Source organism: Dermacentor silvarum, unplaced genomic scaffold (genome assembly GCF_013339745.2).
Source record: "Dermacentor silvarum isolate Dsil-2018 unplaced genomic scaffold, BIME_Dsil_1.4 Seq438, whole genome shotgun sequence".
NCBI classification, from domain to species: domain Eukaryota; kingdom Metazoa; phylum Arthropoda; class Arachnida; order Ixodida; family Ixodidae; genus Dermacentor; species Dermacentor silvarum.
In genome coordinates this window covers 19,886-38,446 of record NW_023606236.1, presented here as the reverse complement: position 1 = coordinate 38,446, position 18,561 = coordinate 19,886, and the positions used below count along the sequence as shown (strand labels likewise).

The 18,561-nt window shown below is 44.5% G+C and overlaps 1 protein-coding gene across 1 annotated transcript in view; it reads left to right on the top strand.

Annotated features, from left to right (window-relative positions):
• The window catches only part of LOC119435086 (sorting nexin-4-like), a gene marked incomplete at its 3' end in the record, with an annotated part of 40,700 nt that overhangs the window by 2,880 nt on the left and 19,259 nt on the right, over positions 1 to 18,561 (top strand). Inside the window, 1 exon segment of the mRNA XM_049659692.1 lies at positions 3,699 to 3,822. Coding sequence (XP_049515649.1) covers positions 3,699 to 3,822 — 124 coding nt within the window.

Below are 18,561 nucleotides of genomic sequence, written 5' to 3'. Positions count from 1 at the left end.
CAGAATCTCTGGACCTTAATTAAATGTCCTTCAGATACCTGTGACTGTTTGGGCAGAAGTTCCCACAACAGCTGCATTCTAGCTCTTTATGTCAGGCCACAATATCCATATTATAATGCGGGCAAAATGCAAGAGTACCCTTGTGGTAAAAGTTATGTGCACGTTCAAAACACAGGGCCAATCGGAAGTGTTTTACTGCAGTGTTTGTTATAGACCAGGTCTTCCTTTAGGACTTTCCTCTTAGTCAATGCCTTGCTCTAACCAGTACTGCTTGAGGCTTTGTGTTTGACTTTGTCATAGTGGCACTATGAAGCAGATTAAAATAGAACACAGCTAATAAAAGTTTATTTTACAATATTTCATAATTCGTGGCATCAGTGATATATTGAGGTTCAGCTGTCATGGAATTTGTAATGGTTTGCTTGCTGTTCCCAATTTTGTAACTTTCCTGACATTTAATTTGTATAATTCTCTTGCATCTTTACGCAGAGGTTGAAAACTTATCTTGCAAGAAACTTTGGCAACCCGTCAGTCATCCAGGGCCCTTGATTGATCAGTGAATTAAATTAAGCATTATTAGTATTATAGTTAAACCTCATTATGAGAAAGCTGAAGGGGTGTTGCAACCTTTACAATCATTACGTTGCTACAGCCATGCTTGACCTTGGGTGCAATATTTTTGTGCAATTGACATGTTGTAAAATCACCACTTAGCTATTATGCTTGCTGTACAGGAACATGCACATTTTGCTTAAATATTAGAAGAAAACAAACTCGCACTTACCGCTGCTCTGTTCGAGCTCAAATTTCACAGAAAGATTGCATTTTACAGTCATTGTTGTTCGAGTAACACTTGGAACAATTACTTGCCTTGTTTTTAAGTAAAAAATGCAAAGTTGCCTTGTTTATGGGACGCAAGCTGCTGCCAAGGTGGCTCGTGTTTCACAAGACAGAATTACGCTAGCTGTATTACATTATCGGTGGTATCTGCTAATTGTTTCTAGGATCGTTCTATTTTCTGCCTATACTGTTCATGAAGGACAAAATAATTGTCCTTTGTAGCCATTATAGCGCTGAAAACCGAACGATGTTATACCCACTAGCCTCAGTCAAACCTTTATTGAACATGTTTCTAGGATATTTTTGTGGAGGAGCTTTGCTGACTAGTTAATAAGGCCAGTTCACCCAGTTGGACCTGTGACAAGAACCACACTCGGTGATTCATTCCATGTAAGACGAGCGTGTATAAAGTTCCGCTTTTATGTGGTGGTTTACATTACGCGAACAGCATATAGTGTCAACGACCTTCTGCTGGAACATGCAAATGTAGTGCAAGCAAGGACTGACAGCAGTTTCTTTATCCAGTGTGCTAATTCTGGGTTCGAGCCAGTTTCAAAATGCGAGCATCCTCAGCACTTATCGCTAGCAACACAGCCGAAAAATGTTTGAGGCATTTGCTATTCATCGTAGCAAACCATTGTGTGTCAGCCGTTACTTCTGTTGGGCAAAGCGATCGAGAGATAGTTTAACCTTATGAATAATGAACTTTTTCTGCTTCAAACTGTGAGTGATTCACTGCTATCAGTATGTTTTCTTCCCCCCTGTAAGGTATATAAGGTACTTTACAACCAATAAGCCTTTCAGTTGGTAATCAGCGCAGCATCCCCTGTCCTGTTGTTTTGTGTCCAGTTTTTAGCACTGTTTGTTTTTAAAACATGTGGTAATTATCTCACCTAGTCACGTTATTGCTTCTGGGATGGCTTTCTGTTTCAAGGTAAGGTTCTAGTTACTGAATTCTGGAAGCTAATCTAGTAACATTGTTGGTAGCAGCAATCCAACATTGAGACTTTCTGGATTGAAGAGATAATGTTGAAGCATTGGGGTGACCCTTACTTTCCTTAAGGTGTAAATACCTCAGATTACACATCATTTAGAACATCTTAAATGACAGAGCAGAGATAAATAAAATCAGCTACATAAAAGAGCCAAGTTACAATTCCTCCCGAAATGACCATTCCTTGAAAGTATGAATACTTCTGCTAAATAAACACTTTTAATAATATTTTTTTAACAATACATGAGTGGAACAGCCTCCCAGAGCCAGTTGTTACCGCATCGCCTTCATTGTTTGCTATTCAATTAAAGGGTACAGTGAAATCTTGTTGATACAATCTTCACGGGAACAGGAAATAAAACACGGGAACACGAAAATAAATTGTATAATCTGAAAATCCTATTATCCGAGCATAATCGTATCTAAGAAAAAAAAGGTAAAGAATAAAAAAAGTATCATCCGGAAAAACATATTATGCAGAATTTTATCAACGAGATTCCACTGTATCTATTAACCATACTTCTTTCAACAGCTGTCAAAATGTCAAAAGCAGTCCTGCCTATGTATTTTGTGGCTTTGTTGTTGTGGAGGGCTCTGTCATATGTATTGCAATTTGCTCTACCGCATCATTTATGTTTTGTGGGGTCTCACACATGCTCTTGGGACAAAGTAACGACAACACAGTAGTGCAAACAATCAAAAGGGTATTTATTGCACCTTTCATACACTAATACACACTAGCCAAATTACTACCAATAGAACATTCACATGGCGCGCGACAAATCAAGGAAGTCCGACTTACCGCGACGCATAGCGAGCGAATATGTTCGCCCCATGCTATGATACCATCGCCTAGTCGTTTACGTGTACGGTCACGTGAACGGTCACGTGAACGGTGGCGCGTTTGAACGATCCGTGTTCGTCTATACCGGTGTCCTGCTTGGCCTCGCGAGACGGTCTCGTGAAGCGGGCCGGGGCACGTCCGAAGCGTTCGTGCGTGTTGGTCGCCGATCCCAAGCCAAAGAGCAAGCGCCTTCTACCTTTTTCTCCCAAGTCACCCCGCCGTTCGGTGGCGTTAGCATCACGACACTCGCGCATCTCTCGCAATGCGCCGCAACCACCACGACCGCCGCCAGCGCTTAGCCACGCAGTGAAGCCGGATTACAGGAGACGCGTGAGAGTCACGCATCCCCACAGTTTTGAACAATTAGGGATTGTGCCCCCCTACAACAATGCCCCTATGAAGCGCTTTCTGTGAACTTGATGGAACAGGACAAAACTACAGATGTCTGCTCTGTCACTGACGCAGCCAAAGCACATGGGACCGCTGCACATTGCAGCATCACAGAATCTGCATCATGATTGTACAACATTGTATCTTATGTGTCGTATGAATGTAAAAAGGAAATAAGACATGGAAAAATGTGTTAGTGAGCTTCTAAATACTACCCAAATATAGTGCAAAACGCTGATTTTCCTTAAAATGGGTTTTTTTCCCCCTGCAGAAATTGCCAGCTGCATTCTTTGTTGCAACATAGAACAAACAATGTAAATGAAATGACAGGCTGGCTGCCATTCTTTGTATATACATTGCCACGAAACGTCCACGGGTTTAATTATTATGGTTATACGAAAAAGAAAAACATTCACTGGTGTTGCACCGTTTGTGGAAACTATTTCATGTGCCCAGAGCTAGTGCCACAGTTGTCCCACAAAGTCTAGTGCTCTTACAACACAGCACATCACACACATGGCGTGTCTTGCAAGCCTCAGAATTTTGTTGTGGTAATGGTGAGGTCACCTTTGGTGTTTGTTTGCCAGAAACTAGAATAGCACTTCTCACAAGTGTTATCTGTTGCTGCAGCATCCGGGAGCCTAGCAAGACACCGTACATCGTGTGGCGACGGTACCGGGACTTTGAGTACCTGCACAGTCACCTGCAAGGAACCTATCGCTACGTTGTCACTCCTCCTCTGCCTGAAAAGAAAGTATGTGTGTCAGCATCAGATGACGAAACTAATATTCTTTGTCTTATCTGGTTTGGGAATCAAAAAGTTGCCTAACAGAAGTCTTGTTTGGATAGTTAGTGAACAAACATGATGTTAGTTGCGCAAAAATGTGAAAGAAAAAAATGGGGAGAAGGAAAACCTTAGTGCTCTGTACTGCAGCCTATTTTTTTCTACTGAATGATTGCACTACTTTCATTATGAAAAATTACTATTCATATTCTGTATAGTGTTTTCAGTAAATCTTGAAAATTTTGCTTGTGAAGAAAAGCCCTAAAAGCAAGACTGTACAAGACAGGTGCTGATTTTCTGTCACCGCTTCTGCATTGACACGAAAACACTAGTACCTAAAGCATTGCATGCGCATTCCTGTTATAGAACATGCACTGGCCTTATGTGGGCAGAAACAAATAAAAAATGTGAGATTCAGCCCCTATAATTTCCTTTATGGTGTGAATGAAAACTCAGGTGCATCGCCCAAAAGCATGTGTTAAGACTTTACCATGAAAGGCTTTACAAAGCAATTTCTCTGTGCTTGTGACTTTTAGCTACCAAATTTATTTGACCACTGACACACACTTAAGCATGTTTACCAATTTCATGCGTGAGTTTCTCAACATCGTCTACTCAGAATACAATTCTTACTGGCTGTTCTTGTTGGAAGCCAGTGCTTTTTGGCAGTGCTTTTAGCTTGTGCCAAAGCACAGAGAGGAATTCTAGAAAAAGGGCATGACAGTTAGTGCTGTCTTTGACTGCACTGATTTGCTACATGTACATCTTTATTTGCCGAAAATACTTTAAGCCTGCTATGGGCCTTTTCTCTGAGCACATTTTATTTTTTTTCCTGGTGGAAATTTTTGGAATCTCAGACTTGCAAACATGAAGTATAGTTGATTGGAGTGTGATGATCCATGCACCTTGTGTTTTCTTGCCCTCTTGCGACCTTCCATTGTGATCTAAAAATGTTAGAGAGATTCTCATGCTACTTCCACAATTGTTTTAATCTCGATTTTCCGGCAGGTCACAAGCCAAGTGGTTTGTAGAGTACAGTCCTGACTTCACTCACCTCAAAATGTTTTATAGAACCTTTTCAAGGTGTAGTTTGCTCTAGAGGAAAGAGATGACACTCGAAAATGTGAATTAAATACCTTTACCGCTTCTACCCTGCTACTGCGCAATCAGCTGTCGGAAATGCAGCTGGGTGATGGCTAACGCACTGTGCTTCATGCTGCAAAATGTGTAACTGTAGAGGGAAGACATGTGCAATAGTTAGCTGCAAAAATAATGATTGGCATATGAGGAATGGAATGAATCTGTGAGCCAAATTCGTGGACCACTGCTGAACAAGGACTGCCTGTGTTGCCAGCCCTTTACAATGCACGGCTTTTCTTAAGGATAAAAAGTTCAATCATCTGCCAGCATTGTATCGCTCACCTTCAAAGAGAGGACTTCAACCCCAGAATGTCGGCAAGGGGAGTACCATTCATTACACGTTACGAAAAGGAGTAGTACCACTTCCTGGCGCAGTAAGTTTCTCGCATGCTGTAAGTACACGCATCCACCCCAACTTGCGCTCGAGCTTATGTCCTCTCTATCGCCCCACATCAAGAATAAGTGAATCAATGCACTCTTGAATCAGTGCACTGAAGCATGGGTGACGACTACACTGACAGCACACGAATGTTCAAAGCTGAAGGTTTCGTGACAGCCCACAGAGTAAGCGAGTGGCTAACGATAATACGCCTTTATGGCACGCTGTTACAAAGTACAGAACATCTACGTTCCAAGCCTTGTGCGCAGCAAGAACAAATCTATCGCAACTGAACACACCTGCGAGTGATTAGGCGGGAAAAAACAATCACATAGTGACCGCACCGAGGAGCTTTGCTGAGTCAGAAATGTGACGAGCCGATGCTTCAAAGTGTTTGCCGAATAAAGAATGACGAGCAAAGCACATCGATCGTGATTTAATTCATAAGCAGAAAGTTTGGACAGCTTGAAATACACTTCTAGCACTGCTTGTACACTCGTGTACACTGTTCGCGCTGTTTTAACGAGGCGTTATGAGGTCTGAAAAAGCTACATGTCCTTTAAAGCTGTGGTCAAAGCCTTGCGTCATCCACGCAGTCACAGTTTATAATATTTGCCGAAACAGCGGTTTCTTGAGCCGCACCAGTGTGATAACATCCATTGTGAAAGCGGAGGCAACGGAGGCAAGCAGTGGACGGGTGTCGCCTTGTTATCAAGCATAGCGGCAACCTCAGGATCACCATAGAAAGGGTCTATACCATGTACCATAGTGAAGAGGATCCACATTTCTTGATGACAGTGAACTAAAAATATCATCAAACCTCAATGTAATGAATCAATTTAATTATCATAGCTAACTTGATATTGATAGAACACCACTTATGCTTAGCCTCAGTATGACATATTGTGTTTATCCATAATGTCTCTAATAAAATTTCACTGCTGCCGCAAACGAAGGCCGAGACATTAAATGGAAAGTGTATCGCAGGAGGCAGTGTTTGGTTAGATGAATTGCATGTGGTTGTTGAAGACATACTGCACTCGGAAACCTAGCTGTGAGTGTGGTGCAGGAGTGACAAAAGCTCACTGCATCAATGTGCTCAATACATACAAAGTGCACAGTGTTCAGGACGCACACAGATTTGGGGCAGCACACTTCAACAAGTGCTGACTACAGAAAGCAGCCTACATTCATAGTAAAAGCATGCATGCACCGGAGGAAAGTGCAACAGGACAAGCCACAGGGCATCGGGATACGAATTTCATAAGTGATGCTTAGTCAATGAGCTTCCCTCAAACAATCAACTATGGAAACAACCAAACAGGAGACTGGGGCTGTATTCTGAAACGATCCACTTCAGTGATAGTATCGCCTCGGCGACAATGTCGCCGTCAGGTGCACGTTTATTGGCTGGTCGAGCAAAATTGGATGACGTCGTGCTCAGCCAGCCAATCAGCTCATCAAATTTTGCTAAAACAGCTAATTAGCACGCGCTATTAGCCAAGGCAATAGTATCACCGAAGTGAATCGTTTAGAAAACAACCCCTGGTTGTGAGACTGTGCGTAAGGTGTTGCGATAAAAAACTGCGTATGTTTTTATTAAAAGTGAACGGAATGCTGCAGTCTGTAACACCTGCACACCTTTCAGGCCACACAGAAGTGACAAAAGCTTTAGCGCACAAACATAATGCACAAATCATGGAAAGAACAAGTGTGAGGTGTGCACATGCACTCAATGCGCTGTCAACAACAACAACAACACAAAAAAACGGGCAAGCTTGCACTTGGTCGTGCAAAGCTTAGGCACAGTGAAAGTATCAATCCTGAAGTCTTACTGGCTGCTACTGCTAGGTATTAACTTGGTTGATGCTCGATCTTAACTTGGTTTAACTTAACTACACATGTAGGAAGGTATTCTCGAGCGATCATTTTTGGAGGTACCTTCCCTTTCCCGACATTTCGCGTGACTAGCGCTGGACGTGTCGGTGCCTACGAGCGACAGCATTCCTGGCAAGCCACAAACGCAGGCAGGCAGGAGCCGTGTCTGTGTCGGGCGAAGCGAGCGCGCACCTGCGCCGGCAGTTACTAGGCAACGTGAGGCAACGTCATCGTTCCTGCTTCGGCGCATGCACAGCTAGGCAACGCGGGCAGCGTTGGCAGCTCTACGCGTTGCCTCGTTGGTGCTGCTACAATTTCTTTCTCTCTCTATCTCACTCTCATTTTCTCTTTCCCTCTCCCGAGCATTGCACGCGCCGTGCACATGCTCTCTTCCCTCTCCTTAACATGTCATGTCAAAGCAACATGTGCACGGCACGGAGAGGATGCGAGGCACACGCCGCTCCGAGAGGTGGCTGCTAGGCAATGCAGTGACGCAGTAGCCCACCCAGGATCTCTGCAAGGGGGAGGGTTGACAGTGTGCCAATACTACTATCTAAACAGCACTTATTTCGATTTCTTCACGGGAAATTGTAAAAAAAATGCACTTTTTGCGAGTGTGCAGACGATTGCGCGTCTTACATCTTAGTTGCAGTACTCAAATGCGTAAGGAAAGAAAAGGGGTTAAACAAAAGGGGGGGTTAAGTCGGCCTCAGGGGGGGGTTACAACCCCCGAACCCCTCCCCCCTTCCCCGTCGGTGCGCCACTGCAGTGACGTCATAGCTCGGTGAGGTTTTGTCAGCAGGCGCAAGTTTTACGGTTAGCTAGAACAGTTTCGCTGTTAAAAGCAGTGCGGGCATGAAGAGCAATTGGACATGCCTATTTTCATGGTGACAGCCATAATTAATTTGACAAGCTTTGAGCCAAGCTGTCAAGTGCAGAAACTACCGGTAAAAGATGTACCTTTATGCAGGGCGCGCAGCCACTACTGACAAGGTGTGTTCTTGGGTAAAGGAGTTGTGGCTCATGCACAAATAATTTCCACATATTTTGTGTAATATTTTGGCCCAACTTAAGTTGCGGGGCCCTTTCATCTGTGTAGCCCTTACAATAAGAATGTGCAGTATATCAGTGTAATGAAATTCCAATGCAACAAAGTGTTGTTTCTAGTAGTTTGTCATATCAAGGTTTAATTTTAATACTAACAACCTTCCTTTTTAATTTGACAGCACCGCAGATGCCACTGAATGGTTAGTTAATTACAATATTGCGATTACTGAACAGCATTTTAATTAATCAGCTTGAGGCAAGTGTTGCAATCCTGGCATTGAAGCTGGTCCGTACTCGAGGCATGTTCAGTTAGTAGAAAGTTTCAAGATGTTCTTCAAACTTAGTGAGAAACGCATTAGCATCTTATGTGCCATTTTTGTGCCAAGCCTTCTGTGCTTGATGCATTTCAGCACAATCGAAACGGAAGACACATAGAAGGGGACAGGACACATGCTTGTCTTGTACTCGTCTATGCGTCTTATTTCTTATTGTGCAAATTGTCATCAAGTAAACAATAACCAGCTTGCTCAGCAACAGTGTTTAGAGAAATCCTTCTTTCTAAATAAGGGACAAAACCGCATATAACTTGGTGATTGGTGATGCTGATGCATTTCATGACGAATTTTGGGAACAAGTACTATCTCAAAATGGGCACTAGTCTCGGCTACGCACTAAGTTTACACAGATTTGGCGCACTGTCTCTAATTTTGGATTGCTACACATTGCTCAAAGGTCAACAATTAAAAGTTTATTAGCAAATCATATAAATATAATTCATCAGCAATTATCACATGTTTACTTGTGTCTGTTCCAACTAGTATTGCATTGTCAAAAAGGGGCATTGCTATCTACGCTCACTTTCTTGAAGAAAACTTTAATGTGGCATTTACACAGGGGGTAGACGCCCCATTTTCAGCTTTCTTTGTCAAGAACAGTAGTGTGAGGCCTTCTATGCATACTCTTTGTATTGGGCATGACAGCATCTGTCAGATTAGGTTTGACGCATGTTCACTGCTTCCAAGGTGACTGGACAGGAGTGTAGACGACGCACAGCCTTTTTAAGTAGTCATGGTTGTATCCATCTGTCATTGTCACTATCATCGCTGTTGCCACTTGTTGAGCACAGATCTTGTCATTGTGCTTGATAAGCGAATCACAGTCGAACCTCATTATAACAAACTCACGTCGGGCACAAAAATAGCCTAGTTATATTTAAAAAATAATGGGGTTTACATGCCAAAACCACGATCTGATTATGAGGCACGCCGTAGTGAGGGACTCCGGAATAATTTGGGCCACCTGGGCTTCTTTAACGTGCACCTAAATCTAATTACACTCGATATTCGTTATAAGCATATACAGTATAGACCACTTATAACGTAACCGCTTATAGTGCTGGACGGATATAGTGCGGTCTTTTCAGACTCCCGTTAGTTTCCCATGGCACTCCATGTATACACGTATCACTTATAGTGCAGTGCGGAAAACGAAATACCGGTTACAGTGCGGCTGCATGGGAGTACGGAAGCCAGCGGAGGACAGCGAACGTCCCTCAAACGGGCGCCCCAAGGAGTGCTCGAGGAAGAAAGAGAGAGGAAGTGGAGGAGAAGGGCACGTGGTGCGAACGAACAGCCAGTGAGGCTGAAACCAGAATCTTGAGTGCGAGTCGTGAAAATCATGGCACGCATAGCGAGCGAGGGCCACGAAACTGCCAACGCCAGCCAACGCTTGCTCCACGATAACGGCAGTAAACGAAAGTGGGTGGCGCCGGCACGGCACGGCACAGGGCACACGCGGAGACCGTGGAATGTGAGGAGGAGGGTGGCAGGGAAGCGGATTTCGCCTCGGCAACTCCACCGCTTGGATCCCCCGCACTCATAGATAGCCCCTCACTTTCGACTGTCACCGTGCGCACCCGCTGCCATGTAGGTGCTGCCGCCCAGCCGGCCCGGCGCCAGCTCCCCGAAGTTTCGTTTTCTGCCGTTATCGGGAAGCGGGTGTTTGCTGGCGTAGGCAGTTTCATTGGCCGGCCTGGGACAGCGCCGCTGGTTCCCTCTGCTACAGTGGATACCTCGCGACGTAGCCACAGCGTGCAAGGTCAACACGTGACTAGAAAATACAGGAAGCATAAAGGAGAAAAAAGGGTTCACAGCCTTTTTCTACGCGTGGCTACGGTAGCGTGGCTGAAACGTCGGCATGTACTCGCATGTTCCGGCGCAACGCAGAATCGGCGACCTTGCCATTTGAGAGAGGGTGAAATTTCCGCCGTGTTTTTTTCGTGTTTTTTTTTTTTTTCGCACGCGACATTGAGGGGTCTCTCCTAAGCTTTTACTCTACGGCGGTGCCGGAGCAATGTCGGTTGGAGGCCCCGCCGTGTGATTTGGTTCGAATTAACAAGATTCGACTGTAAATGGAATGCAAACGTTCTAGCTGCATTCCTCGACTGTCGCATATGTGGCGGCTCGGTGCACATGTTTTGCATATGTGCGGGCCTTGAAAATTGTTGCTTTGTTTATAGTGCGGTACTGCTTATAGTACGGATATTGGCAACTCCCGACTTACGTTATAAGTGGTCTACACTGTATATGTTACCGTGTAACACCAGCGAGGCAATTTTTTTTTACTTCGTTATATCCGTGTTCGGTATGTTGAGGTTCAACTGTATACTACTCTTAAAAGATGTTAGACGTATCTTGAATGGTTATGCTTCTTCTTGAGAAACTGGTGTCTAGATGAACCTCGCTGATACGGCTCTGCGTAATACGGTTTTTGGGATGATACCTTTTTTTCCCCCGATAGTATGATTTGGTTGGATGATACTTTGGATGATCCGATTTTCGGATGATACGCTTTATTTTCCGGTTCCCGTGAAGATCGTATCAACGAGATTCCACTGTATAAGTTTGCAAGGCTTTGCAGGCAGAGTGACGGCATCTGTGCCACGATTATCTACTTATTCATCATGTACAGCCTGTAGCCGGGTCACACATAAAATTTGAAACTGCTACCAACTCATCAGCAAGGAGAAAGAACAGAAAAGTCAGTGCGTGTCGCTCCTCTGCCTGCCTTTTGTTCCTGTGCATCCAATTATGCATTACTAACAAGAGCAGCTTTGCAGTCTGTTGCCTGTAGGGCTTTGCATTGGGCTTGCTCCATCTTTTAGGCTTGATCGTATGGCATGCTGTTTTACTTAAATTGAGGCTTCTGAAAGGTAGCAGTACTTGTAATAAGCCCGCAATATCAAACAGATCAAACAAGCATCATGTCGCCATTACTAACTTCTTTATTCTCTTCTTCAATCCCCCCGCTCCCTCCGATGTTCTCAGACTTCTTCTTCTCATTCGGTACGCTTCACTCCCCCCACCATTTTATTCCCTCCTGGGATGGTATTTAAACACATTGCTATGGACCGATTCTTCATTTTCGTTCGCGCCGATATACCAGACAGTTTTTAAGTTGCCTTGCTGACTTGCAGTTTTCACGACACGATACGGTCCTTTATAGACAGATCCAGTATTTGATAGTCCCTTTCTCACGAGAACCAAGTCTCCTACCTCCAGCGCTGGTAACGTTGTGTTTTGCTTCTTGTCGAAGTTTCTTTTCATTCTTTCACGGTATTTCGCTTGGATGTCTTCTGTCCTTCTTCTTTCTGTAAGCTGTACCATCTTGTCGACTCCCAAGGATACATCAGCGGAAGATAAGTTGGTTTTCCAGTAGCAACAAAGAGTGGTGTACATCCTAGACCAGTTGTGTGCGATCGGTTATGATGAGATACTGCTGCTTCAAGGCAGCACTTCCATCCTCCCGGGAAACTTGGGTACATGCTGATGTATTGCTTCAGGTCCCGAATAGTTCGTTCCACCAATCCATTAGCTGCTGGATGGTACGGAGCAGTGAATCTCAGGGTTACTCCTCGTCGTTCTGCCCATTCCTGCAGTTTATGGCTTCGGAAGGCTGGACCATTATCCGATACCAAAACTTTGACGTTGTCAAACATTTGCGGTTGAGCAATGAGATCACGCTGTTGGCGTCATCTCTTCCTGGCTTCACTGCTACCATCCTTGTGCACTCATCCACGCACACAAGGAACGCTTGCATTTTCTTCACACCTTCCAATTTCTTACGGAGTTCGGCGAAGTCTAGGTGGACAACTTCAAATGATGTCCCTGAATGTTTCGGCAATGCCATTTGTTGAGTTGGTTGTTTGTATTTCACCTTATTCAGTTGTCATTCGTGACATTATTGCACATACATGTTCGCGTCTCGTTTCATGTGGGGCACATGTAAATCTCTTCGCGAGCTTCATGTAGGTTCGCCAAAATCCATCGTGTCCACCTGAATGCAGGCTATTATGGTAGAGATCCAAGATCTTCGGCACAAGTGTGGGAGGCACTGTAATTTTCCCCGTCACTGTAGGTTGTAGTGCTTCAGTTCCTTCCCAAAGTTTAGCGGCGTTTATTGCTTCTTGGTGAAATGAAACAGGCTTGACCGCCAACCTCGACATAGCATCAGCGTCTTTCATGGAAGCTCCCGGGCGATGACTGACGTCAAAGTCAAACTGCTGAAGCTCGTTCACCCAGCGTGCGATTTTTCCTTTAAGTTCCGCCAACTTCAAAAGGTGTGTCAGTGCTTCGTGATCAGTATAAAGCTTGAATTTTGATCCTTCTAAGTAGGAGCAGAAGTACCGAATGGCCTTTAGGACAGCGAGGGATTCTTTCTCAGTTGTGTGTAGTTTACTTCCGTCTTGGTGAAAGTGTAACTGCAGTAACCCACCACGCGAAGCTGTTGATTGGCTGCCCGGGTGGAGTCTCGTTGATACAGAACCGCTCCCGTTCCATAATGTGACGCATCTGTATTTAGTTCAAATGGAAGCGAAAAGTCCGGAAGGCAAAGCACAGGGTCAGAAGAAATTAGCTGTACCAGCTCTTCGTATGCATAATCGCATTCTCTTGTCCATTGAAAAGGTACATCTTTTGCGTCAACCTTGTTAAGCACCGTGTCTTCATAGCGTAGTCTCGAATAAATGCTCTGAAATGGCCGGCTAGTCCCAAAAACACGCGAAGTGAATGGACGTCTAGAAGGCTTCACAAGTTTAGCGATGCGGCGCCACGGACTCTTCTTTGGTATTTTAGTGTACCATCCCAATACTCGACCCAAAAAGGTAACTTTGTTTTTAAAGAACTCGCTCTTCTTGAAGTTTACCCTTGAGGCATGGCTTCGGACAAAGGCAGTGAGAACATGCGCAAGGTGTTCTTCATGTTGCTGCTCACTCTTAGAGTATACAATGATGTCGTCCACATATACATTGCAGAAGCGACCAAACTAACAGGGTTCAGAACTGTTTCATCATCTTCTGAAACCAACTGGGCGAGTTTTTTCCAACCAAACGGAGACGATTTATTCATAAATGTCAAATGGAGTCACAAAGGCGGTGTATTGCTTGGTTTCTTCTGAATGGCATTTGCCAGAAGCCTTTGCACAGATCTATCCTGGAAAACCAGGTGCAGCCGCCTGTTTCGTCAATGATGCTGTCTATCCGAGGCATTGGAAATGGGATCAAATGCGTCTGGTTGTTGATCGCTCTATAGTCAGTGCACAGCCTGAGGCTACTGTCTTCTTTTGGGGCAGTGGTGATTGGCGATGCAAATGGCGATACAGATGGACGGATGATACCAGCATCTAACATCTTTTGAAGCTCCTCTTTTAGCCATGTCTTCTTTTCTCTCGATAGGTTGTATGGCTTTTTCCGGACTATAGTAGTGTCGTGTAATTTAAAGGGGACTTCAAACTTGGTGGTACCAGTAGGATAGCCTCCAAGCATAACAATTCCGGATAGAGTTTCTGAATACTTTCTCCATTTTTCGGCCTGCGAATTCGGTTTGCATCAGTCAAAGGTTTGGGAGTATCCTCATGAGGGCTTACAGAGACAGTGTCGCCCTGATGAATGTTTAGCCTCAAAGATTTCATGTTTGGGTGAGAGAGAAAGAAGTCGTATTCGACACCTTCTATCACCAAGGCAAGAACTTCCGCGTACTGCGATTGATATTTTAGCTTTAAGCTTATCCATTCGCATTGTGTTCCTTTTCATGACCATCATAACCTCGTACAAGGACTGATCTGCCTGTGAATATGTCTTCTGCATGGCTCTGCTTCTCTTGAGTATTGATATTGAAGCTCCACTGTCGACAAGAGCGCAGGTTCTGTCCGTTCACGTTCAAGGTGTATGTGAAGTAAAACGGAAGAAATCAGTAGGATGGTCTCGTTTCGTTCGGTTGAACACACTGAGGCTTTTGTGCATTTGTTTCTCTTTCAACAGTGCTGGTGACTGCAAGGCGTCACCGGGTCGTGAGTCGGTGGCTCTAAGTCTAATATTTGCACTGTCTTTAAGTTGCGGCGACCTTGTATCCGAGTTGCTCGGCTGAGTATCTGACTGGTGGGGAACATGGCCTTCTTCCAGCTCCTCTCTGACCAGTAGTGAGGGAATAGTTGTAGCAGCTCTAGTAAGCTTCGAAGTGTCCGGCCCTTTTATTTGTGCATGCCGTTGCAAATCTCTCGGGAGACCGTGAATTACAAGTGCTAAGACTGATCCTAATGGCAACTCTGGTTCAGCAAGTCGAAGCAGTCGCTGCTTCTCAAGGAAGTAGTCAAGTGGTGAACCAGACCTAAAACGGTAGAACAGCGCCTGGTCCCATCGCTGTACGCTATTTGTTTTGAATGTAGACAGGAAGTTCTCTTTCCACATGCAGCAAGGTTCGCAAACATGCTCTAAGAACCGCAACTCGTGCCACTTTTTTGCTACACCACTGAGAAATTGTCGCATGTTTAAGACCCGCTCTTGGTCAGACATCCATTCGTTGTATTTCGCTGCGGCCTCATAAAAAGTGATCCACCCTTGGATCACTGTGGACCAGAAAGTGGTCCGAAGACCCGTCAAAAGTTTCAGGCCGTAAAGTTTCAATTGGGTGGTCTCTTTGTGGCGTAAAGCAGACAGGAGAGTTTCCGTCATGGCATTCTGTTGCAAATTGTTGCTGTTGAGTCATTATGGCCCGAAGAATTGTTGACATCTTGTCACATGATGCTCCACGACCTAATGGTCGTCCGAGTACAAGCTGGTTAAATAGGGTCACTGGGATATTCACCTTCGCCGAACCTCGTTTAACAAGCTCTTCGGGCGACATAGAAGCTCGATCCAGAACAACATCCAGGAGCTCACCCGTTGTGTCCAAAGGGAGGTCGACCGGGGAATCATCCTGGACTTGGTAGCCTTTGAATACCACTCGGTTGTTGTACTTCTCCACGAAAAAAGTACAAACATCTTCGTTCACTTGTCGGCTGCACCAAATATGTAATAAGCCGCACATATCAAACAGATCAAACAAGCGTCATGTCGCCGTTACTAACTTCTTTATTCTCTTCTTCAATCCCCCCGCTCCCTCCGATGTTCTCAGACTTCTTCGTCTCATTCGGTACAGTCTGTTGCCTGTAGGGCTTTGCACTGGGCTTGCCTGGGCTTGCCCCATCTCGCTTGATCGTATGGCATGCTATTTTACTTAAATTGAGGCTTCTGAAAGGTAGCAGTACTATTAAAGAAACTGCTTTTGTGGTTATTTACAAACTAATGCTGTCGTTAGAAAGAAAGTATCCAATCATTTCATTCTACCGGTGCTAGCATATGGGGCAGAAACTTGGAGGTTAACAAAGAAGCTCGAGAACAAGTTAAGGACTGCACAAGAGCGATGGAACGAAAAATGTTAGGCCTAACGTTAGGAGACAGGAAGAGAGGTGTGGATCGGAAAACAAACGGGGATAACCAATATTCTAGTTGACATTAAGCAGAAAAAGTGGAGCTGGGCAGGCCATGTAATTCGTCGGATGGATAACCGGTGTACCATTAGGGTTAGAGAATGGATATTGCGTTCGAGGACGGCAGAAAACTAGGTGGAGTGATGAAGTTAGGAAATTGGCAGGCGCAAGTTGGAATCAGCTAGTGCAAGCTTGGGGTAATTGGAGATCGCAGGGAGAGGCGTTCGTCCTGCAGTAGACATAATACAGTTTGATGATGATGACCAACTAATGCGACAGTATTTGAGCAAAGTGTGGCCATCGCGTGGGTCGTGTGAACCCTAGCGGTGCGACGTCCTTAAAAGGTGGGCAGCCACCTGCAAGGCATCCTTTAATGCATGCAACGTAATCGAGAAGGGTGCCTGGGGTCAGAAATTTGACATTGCAGGTGGTGTCTGTTGCAGGCGCAACAGTGCCACCTGGCTGAGGTACGTGTATCCTTGGAACCTGGTTAATCATAGAGTTTGATGCAAACTTACCAGAAGAAAATCTGGTGCCAGTGTAGCTATGTGGTTTCTGTGGTGGTGCTTCCCCATCAGTAGCTCAGCGTGTGGCCTGGAATGAAATCTGCCTATAGTTGTGCAAATTTTTTTGCCAGCAAAAGAACTATCATGACACATTGTTTTTTTTTTTTTTTGCGCAAACGAACAGGGACACAAGGACGAGCACTTTCTAACAACTGATTTTATTATTGAAGAACCACTGGCTTAAATACCCACAGATCTGCGCGATCCTGTCAAAAGAACACGTCAATAGTGCATAAAACAACGCTTGTCATAAAATGCCGCTATCCGGTCAGGATAAAAAACAGCAATGTTCATAAAACAAGCACATAAGGCAAAATGCGTTAAAGATATGATGACAGGAGCGAATTCTCTTTATCTAACAATGAAACAGAAGGATGACTGATGCATTTTTCTTGTAGTTTTTCAATCCAGTGAGCTTCCACAATTTCTCTCGCGGTTTGATTTCTATGCCTAAACAAATGGCGGTGCTTCCAAGACAAGGTGAGCACGCATGTTCTTCACAATGCATAGCCAAATGCATACTAGGGCGACCTTTGAGACTAGACAAGTGTTCCCTTAGTCTCGTGTCAATGCATCTCGAAGTCTGCCCTACGTCCACATGACCACACGTCAAAGGAATCTGTTAAACAACGTTCATTGCGCAATCGACAAATTGGTTCTTACTTGGATGTTTAATACTACATCCTTTCTTAGCATAATCCTCACTTTCAAACTTACTTTTGACCTTAGACACACACTACCTATTTTGTTTTTTGCCGAAAACACCACTTTTACTAACACGAGACTAAGGGAACACTTGTCTGTTCTCAAAGGTCGCCCTAGTACGCATTTGGCAATGCATTGTGAAGAACATGCGTGCTCACCTTGTCTGGAAGCACCGCCATTTTGTTTAGGCATAGAAATCAAACCGCGAGAGAAATTGTGGAAGCTCACTGGATAGAAAAACTAAAGGAAGATGCATCAGTCATCCTTGTGTTTCATTGTTAGATAAAGAGAATTCGCTCCTGTCATCATATCTTTAACGCATTTTCGCCTTATGGCTTGTTTTATGAACATTGTTTTATGCTGACCGGATAGCGGCATTTATGACAAGCGTTGTTTTATGCGCTATTGACGTGTTCTTTTGTCAGGATTGCGCAGATCTGTGGGTATTTAAGCCGTGGTTCTTCAATAATAAAATCAGTTGTTAGAAGCGCTCGTCCTTGTGTTCTCCTTTTCTTCGTCCCTGTTGTTTGCGCAAAAATTTAAGAAAATTGGAAATACATTGGTCATTCTTCGCACCACACAGTTAAAAAGCTGGTTTATTTCACTCTAATATTGTTTTCTTCAAACATTGTGTCTGATCAATATCAACCAACAAGAAGCGCGCCTAAAATGACACGATATCAATAATAAAATTAATATTTATTACCTAGCTTCATGTTGCAAATACCAATTACCTTTAGAAGACAGTGGTAAAAACAGCAGTTCACCTGGCTAAAACTACATTTGGTACCAGCTGTCGTGAGTCATGGGTGCACCAAAGCAACTAAAATAAGAAAAATGAACTGCACAGACGTTCTGTGAAAAAAGTGCGCTTCTGCCAGTGTCCGCACAGCGAACGCGCGCTTGACACGCGCTGACGACAGCAAAATTTAAGCGTCGCATTGTATAATCCATACCTCAATATATAGTTTGGCAAAATAGTGTAAACATAAATTTACAGTTGAAATAAAGCGCTATTTTAAGAGCGTACTATGTGCAATCGGCCTCGGCGCCCGCAGTGAAAGTACGTTGAATATGCTGTGGAACGCGTCTCCGCCCCAATTCAGTGCGCTCGCAGCGCCCTCGCACAATTTTTCCACACGCGGCGCCTCAGCGGGAGAGCGCCGCTCGGCCCACTCGACCATTGTCTAT